The sequence below is a fragment of the Pelophylax lessonae genome (assembly GCF_965119305.1).
Source record: "Pelophylax lessonae genome assembly, chromosome: 2".
NCBI classification, from domain to species: domain Eukaryota; kingdom Metazoa; phylum Chordata; class Amphibia; order Anura; family Ranidae; genus Pelophylax; species Pelophylax lessonae.
The window spans coordinates 318,380,431-318,387,930 of record NC_138769.1 but is presented as its reverse complement, the minus strand read 5'-3'; the positions used below and the strand labels follow the sequence as shown (position 1 = coordinate 318,387,930).

The 7,500-nt window shown below is 42.5% G+C and overlaps 1 protein-coding gene across 1 annotated transcript in view; it reads right to left on the bottom strand.

Moving 5' to 3' along the window:
* CEP85 (centrosomal protein 85) overlaps positions 1 to 7,500 on the bottom strand; it is a 50,818-nt gene that overhangs the window by 37,383 nt on the left and 5,935 nt on the right. The window contains exons 4-5 of the mRNA XM_082246886.1: positions 4,224 to 4,741; positions 3,636 to 3,760 (exon numbers count right to left, since the gene is read on the bottom strand). Coding sequence (XP_082103012.1) covers positions 3,636 to 3,760; positions 4,224 to 4,741 — 643 coding nt within the window. The remainder of the gene's footprint in view (positions 1 to 3,635; positions 3,761 to 4,223; positions 4,742 to 7,500) is intronic.

The following is a 7,500-nucleotide window of genomic DNA, read 5'->3' as shown; positions in this document are numbered from 1 at the left end:
GCCAAAATGTCCAAACAAAGGTACACTAGCGAGGAGGCCTACACGATGCTGAGCATGACAAATGAGAGCGAAGAGGAAGCCTTAGGCCTCTTTCACACGGCATTCCGTTTGTCTGTATATCATCCCATCCGTTTGCGGGTGATATACGGACATACGGACATAATGCATGTCAATGGGATTGCGGATGTCAGTGGATGACTATCCGCCGACATCCGATTTGCATCCTTTCAGTTCTGTTCCATTTTTTGGAACGGAACAGAACCCTATTTTTCTTCCGTTTTAAAAAAACGGAAAGGACGCAAAATCGGATGTCAGCGGTGTCATCCGCTGACATCCGCAATCCCATAGACTTACATTATGTCCGTATATCATCCGCAAACCGATGGGATGATATGCTGACATACGGACCAGGTGACACAAGTGTCATCCGTGTCCGTAAAAAAAAAAGTGCCGGAGCGGATCGAAATACGGTCCGCTCCGTGTGAAAGAGGCCAAACTGTCAGAATCCGAGGCTGGTGCAAAAAAAAAAAAAAAGTCTGTTTATTTCAATTGGCTCTGTTCAACACTTATGTACTATACAAAGTGTCAGGAAGAAATGGATCCTTCCTAAAATTCTAGGAAGAGATCACAGCCCTTTTGTTTCCAGAAGGTGCTGTGGCCCAATTTCACAAACCAGATGCAGTGGACCGGCTGCATGAGAGGCATTTTCCGGATGTCTTCCCTGGTACCACTACCCAAAGAGCACCACAAATAGGATGTCCTGTCTGTAGCAAACGCAGATATAGGTGTGACATCCGCTATATATTTGTCCCTTCTGTCCTTGGCAACATGGTCTCTGCATTGAGGACTGTTTCTGTTGCTACCACACACCAGTGGATTATTAGTATAGGGTACAGCACGGTACACTTTCACACATGGTCTCGAAATATGTTAGATGGCTATCGTGTTTTGAGAGACCCTAGCCTAAAACGGTCAACAGTTACAAAAAAAGTGGAAAAACAAAAATAAAGCCAAAAATAGTGGCATGGAGGCCCTTTGTAGAAATGGGGTAGCCGAGGGGTTGGGAGATCACAGGAGGGACCAACCACCTCAAAATGGGCCCGCTTCCACCCAAAGTTTCCCAGAGGAGAAAAAAAAAGAAAAAAAAAAAAAAAAAAAAAAAAAAGGGGAACAAACTACTCACCACACCTTTGGAGACCGCTCCAGGCACAACACTTCCCCATCTTGGAATGGGGGGAGCTGCGGGCCAGGAGTACACTGCGACTCAGGTCACAACCCTGTCGTGTGCGTCCCTGCGAGGTGTTCCACTCGCTGCCCAGCCCCTGTCCAGTGGGGCTATGTCGCGGCCGACTGAGCGCGGAACTACAGTCTGCACGCACTAGCTGGCCAGACCGGGGGGGGGGGTTGTTTGTGACATAAGGATTGTACAACTTGATTGTAGAAGAAACACAAAAAAAAAAAAAAAAAGGTTCCATTTAAAACTTAGAAAGAAATGCCAGGACCAAAGATCCCAGCAAAGAGCTGACTAGGCAGAAAAAAAAAAAAAAAAAAAAAAAAACAACAGGTTCTAGAGCAGGAAGTGTACCCACTAAGACTGCCCATGGGCGTAGTCAAAGGCTTGTTAACCTTTTTTCCTCCTAGTGTCCTATTCCTAGGAAGAGCAGCATAACCCAACAGTCAGTGAAGATATGAAGCTGTGTCCATCAATGAACGAAAGAGAAATTATTTTTTTACATTTTTATTGGATATGTTTCATAGCAGAATGTAAAAAAAAAAAAAAAAAAAAAAAAAAAAAAAAGTTAAAAATAGTTGTTTTGTTTATAGCGCAAAAAATAAAAACCACAGAGGTGATCAAATACCACCAAACGAAAGCTCGATTTGTGGGGGGAGAAAAGAAAAAAAAAAAAAAAAACATTTGGGTACAGTATCGCACGAACGCGCAATTGTCAGTTAAAGCAATGCAGTGCTCTATTGCCAAAAATGGCCTGATCATGAGGGGGGGGGGGGGGGGGGGGAGAGCTGAAGTGGTTAAAGTCTAACTATAGGTTTTGTTTAACATTAGTTTGTTAGGACCAGCATGGTGGTTCACTTGGACCAGATCGTGACATCATCCACACACCTCTCCAACTCAGCCAATTAGAGACAGTCTTGCATTTATTTATATACAAGGTGTCCTGTTAATGGCTGAGCAGCTCAGCGCCAGGAACGAGACTGGCAATTCAAGTACCACTGCCTGAACACAGCACTGTATACTGTTTGTAGCTGATGCAGTGCTCACAGCAGGGGCATCTGTTAGTGGAGGAAATTGTTTGGACCAGCTTGGTCCAAACGAGACATTTAAAAGGTAAATTAAACATGAAGGTAGGCTTTAATGTATGACTAGAAGTAAAACTTTTTAGTTTAGATTTGGATTGAGGGGTTAGAACCACTGTTGAGTTTTCATTGCCTTCTGCGACCCTATTAGGAAGATTTGCTCTCTAACTGTCCTGATCAACAGTGTCATCAGGAATAAATATACTGTAATGGGTAAATCGAAAATTTTAAGTTACAACCAGAAAAAAAATAAATAGAGGGGAAATCTTCCAATGGGGACACTTGTTCTCTTGACAACTGTCTAAGCGGGGGATTTCCCTCACAATAGAAAAATAAAACCTCTTACTTCCTGTCTAATCATAGGAAAATAAATCTAAAGCCGATCATACACTGAACAAACTTTTTTTTTGGGGGGGTAATTCGAGCAAATTTCTTTCCTGAAACCAAAATTTGTTTGATTCCCCCATTGACACAGACCCGTGTTGGTCTGGGAATCCCTCCTTCCATGCCAATGTCTTCTCCCAGCAGGGGGGGCAGTTGGGGGAAGCCATTCCCAGGGAGAAAACCTATTATCGCTAGGGGCTATAGCACCCGCTAGTGATAACCGCAAGAGAGTACGGCAGGCTGGTTGTAACCGTTCAGCCTGCCCATTAACGGTTTGAATCTTGGCCTGTTCCGCAGGATTCAAACCATGTAGGCCTGGGCCTTTGTGGGCATCTTTCCTACTCTATCCAAAATGGAAAAATTTGGATTTTTGTAAGAACTTACCGTAAAATCCTTTTCTCTGAGACCTCTGACAGACGCAGCTCTCAATGCTTCTTCACTTATGGATAATGCGCCATCTACAGGAGTAGACTATGCAGTGAAAAGTTTTCCGTTTTCACTTGACACGCCTATAGGGGCTGTCCCTCACGACATATCCCCAGTCACACTGTGCTCTAAAAATCAGTTTCGTAGCAAGCAGTGAAAGAAGGCACAACCAATCTCAAAATAGAGGGGCGGGAGCTGCGTCTGTCAGAGTCAGACGACGTAAGAGAAAAATATTCCAGATGTACAGAACTTTAAAAAGCTCAGTTAATCCGCATCTTCCCTTTACTACCCCACTGTTGGGGAGTAAGAAGCAGCCCAAGTCCTAAGGTCTCTCCCCACCCTCATGTGACAGCATTGGTGCCTGAGCAACTGTCAATAGAGGGAATACATATTACCCAGTTACCTGAACTACTGGGTATTATCATGTACTCCCAAATCAGCAGTGGGAGAAGAACACTATTGTATTAATTTTTTTTTTATATGAAACATGACTTAAAAATATCTTTTCCCACCTTTCCAACATAATCTGTTTTTCCAGCAGATTACTTTCACTGGCCTTCATTACTCGCTCCCAATCATTCGAATTCTGATGCATTGCTGCAGGATGTATCAACTGTGTGGAGTAATCTCTCATAAGCTGAAATATAAAAATGTCCATGTTATAGCCCACCTCCAGGGAAAGAAAGAAATGCTCCCTTGCAGTGGGACTGCCCCTGCACTGCCAGGCTTGAATGCTTATTTAGATCTATGGGGGCCACAGAATGCAGTTTTATGTATCAGATTCTGTTTCTCCAGCTGGTGGTGTTCTTTTTCACCCCAGTGCTGCAACAGTTGACTGTCCCTTGGCGTCCTCATGTCTAAGTCAGGGCTATGCACTCTGCATTGGACTTGATGACATCAGAGGACCTGTGACGACTGGAGAATAGCAAAGATGTTGCACTACTAGAATGGAGGATTGGGTAAATAAAACTGTTTTTTGCGTCCCACTAGACTAAAAACGAGCAGTTAATCCTTGCAGGACAGCCCCTATGCAAGGGAACATTTAAGCTTAAACAGCAGACGTGTTATATTAAATCAGTGAAAAAAAAAAATCTAGTTACCTGTAGTTTTTCCATGTTCATTCTTAGGTTCTCTGTGTATTGGTTTTGTTGCTGTCTCCAAGTACTGTATTCAGCCACAGGACGCTGTTTGAATGGATCTACCCCCCATCCTTGATGTGTGGCCCCTGAGAACCCAGCTCTGCTAGGGTGTTCAACCCCTCCAGTCTCTTTGCTCTCAGGTAGAGCTTTGTAATGCGTAACCATTGTGCCAGGAGCTACGGCAGGGATTTCATGTTTCATATCACTGTAGAAAGTGTTCAATAGACCCGACTGGTTCAGCGTAGGTTCAATATTAGGCATTTCAAACTTTCTAGTGTCATCTGCCGAGGAAGGGTCTAACGTAGGTAGTGTTGGGAAAGCAGATAAAGCAGCTTCTGCAGAAAGTGGGGCTCTTCCCTGCATATGTGTATTACTAGAGGATGATGCTGCCAATGTAGAAGGTACAACATGAGCTGTGGGGATGGTAACCTGGCTTTTTATTGGCTGGAAGGTAGTACTGCCACTGGCATTATAGAAATCTGAAAAGAAGAAAATAAAGTGTATTATAGCAAAGAAAGTAGATTATGCAGAATATAGGGTAACCTGGAATTTCAAAGAAAATTATAGCAATAAAAAAAAAAAAAAAAACAAAACACTTTAACCACTTCCATGCCGCGCGATTTCTGGCACTCCGCTCCTACATGTAAAAATCATCATTTTTTTGCTAAAAAAATTACTCGGAACCCCCAAACATTTTTTTAGCGGAGACCCTAGGAAATAAAATGGCGGTCATTGCAACTTTTTATGTCACACGGTATTTGCGCAGAAATGTTTCAAACGAGTTTTGTTTTTTTTTTGGAAAAAAAAAAAAAAAACTGTTTTATGAATTTAAAAAAAACAGAACACTAAAGTTAACCAATTTTTTTTTGTAAAATGTGAAAGATGTTATGCAGAGTAAATAGATACCTAACATGTCATGCTTTAAAATTGCGCGCACGCATGGAATGACACCAAACTTCGGTACTTAATCTCTATAGGCGACACTTTAAATTTTTTTTACAGGTTACCAGTTTAGAGTTACAGTGGAGGTCTTCAGCTAGAATTGTTGCTCTGGCTCTAATGTTCGCAGGGATACCTCACATGTATGGATCCAACGCCGTTTACATATGTGGCTGCGACAAACCCTTGAGTTCGCTTTTGCGTGCGAGCACGCAGGGACCGGGGCACTTTTTTTTTTGTTTATTTTATTTTTACACTTTCCCTTTAATTTTTTTTTTTTATCACTTTTATTCCTATTACAAGGAATGTAAACATCCCTTGTAATAATAGGAATAGTGAATGACAGTTCCTCTTTATAGGGGGATCTGGGGTCAATAAGACCTCAGATCTCTCCTACAGACTAGAAAGCCTGAAAAAACAAGAAAAAAAAAAAAAAAAAAAAACACACACGATCTTGGCTGTTCAGCCAAGATCAGTGCAGTATTGAAAACTGCCAGGCTGGGCGTGACGTGATCACGTTGCACCCAGGCCTCCGAAAGTCAGAGATTGTCGGGGGCCATCTGGTCTTCGCAGTCTCTATGGTGACACTTCCAACGGTGGCCGATTCCTTCCCTGGCTCGCCGATCGCACAGGCGAGCCGGTAGAAGCACCGGAGGGCAGCAATGTACCCTCCCGCCACCTGCAAGAAGGATCAAGTGGCTATGATTGTTCTTATGGTGAAGGGAAGGGATCGCCGGCTGAAAAAAAAGCTGCAGGCATCATTCAGATATCCCCACTCAAAGCCCAGGGCCTCATATGTCGTCCACCTAGGGGGAAGTGGTTAAAATACACCATGTATGTCACAGTATTCTGTGCAAATTATTGTCCATTGTTTTAACACATTGCAAGCTTTGTTTCAGATTGACACTTTTGGACCATAGAAGGTGTGATTTTTTTTCCTGCGACCACAGGTTGCGGGGAAGAAAATCACTAAATTCCCCTATCAACACAGCGGGTTGATTTACTAAAACTGGGGTGAGCAAAATCTGGTGCAGCTGTGCACAGAAACCAATCAGCTTCAGTTTTTTTTTTTTCTCAAAGCTTAATTGAACAAGGTGAAGTTAGAAGCTGATTGGCTAGCATACACAGCTGCACCAGATTTTGCACTCTCCAGATTTAGTAAATCAACCCCAGTATTGATGGGGGAATCCTTCCCGTGGTCGATCAACTTGGGTACAATTAGCCTGCCACGTATAGGATTCAAATCTCGGCCAATCCCTGCTGAACCAGCAAAGACTTCAACTGTCTATGGCTGGCTTTAAAGGCCCAATAAAGTATTACTTTTTTACTTGCTATAAAGTCAGGCTACATATCAAAGAGGATGGTATTTTTTCCTACTGTGCGTTTGTGCTTAATACTGTAGGAAGCTGCTGGAGAGCTGGACCAGTCCAACATTCACCCTGCACAGTACTCCAATCAACACTCACACACCCTAAGCACCATTGTTGGAATACAGTACTGTGTTTTTTTGAAGTGTTACTAAAAGGCACCCCCCCCCCCCCCCCCATAGAGCAAGGGAGGGTTTATAACAGATTTTTTTTTTTTGCCATCTGTGTCCTATTGCGGAGATTTCCCTTAACTTTCTGTCCCATAGCCAAACAGGAAGCGAGTGGAAAGCCCTCCAAAGTGAGGTCACCAGGGTCTCCTGAACTAGACTTCCCCTCTATTAGTTTTCTGATGTCAATCCAAAATCTGGGATTTTATTTTACTTCCACTTTTAAAGATAATGGTAATCATGACAAATAGAGAGAGAGTGTGAATCTCCAGGGGCACAGAGTGTGAAAAAAGCTGACAGGTGTTCAAATCCATCTCCAAATTTTGCCCTTAGTTACACTTTAGGGTTATTTTAGTAAAAGGACATCTTTAATAACTTTATAGGGCCAGTTTCAATACAGGGTTCGGTTATACGACACTAAGACACTCACACTCTCAGGAACTGTATGCAAGGCCACGCATTTGATATGGTGGCACCTGCCAGACATTGGGTGATCTCAGACTTTAAACCTAAACAGTCTCAGAAAACGTAAACCTATGTATAGGGATCAAAAATAAAAACTTTTCCACCTTTCTTAAAGCTGAACTCCAGAATATATATCTCAAAATCAGATGAGAAGAGCACTACAGTAATCTCATGAGTACAAAGCAATCAGGCCATCTCTAGTATAAAGTCCAGAGGGATTGCTGCACATAAAAAACCTTTATTTTGGGGGGAAAAAAATAAAAGTAAAAAAAAAAAAAAAAAAAAAAAAAAAAAATCAGA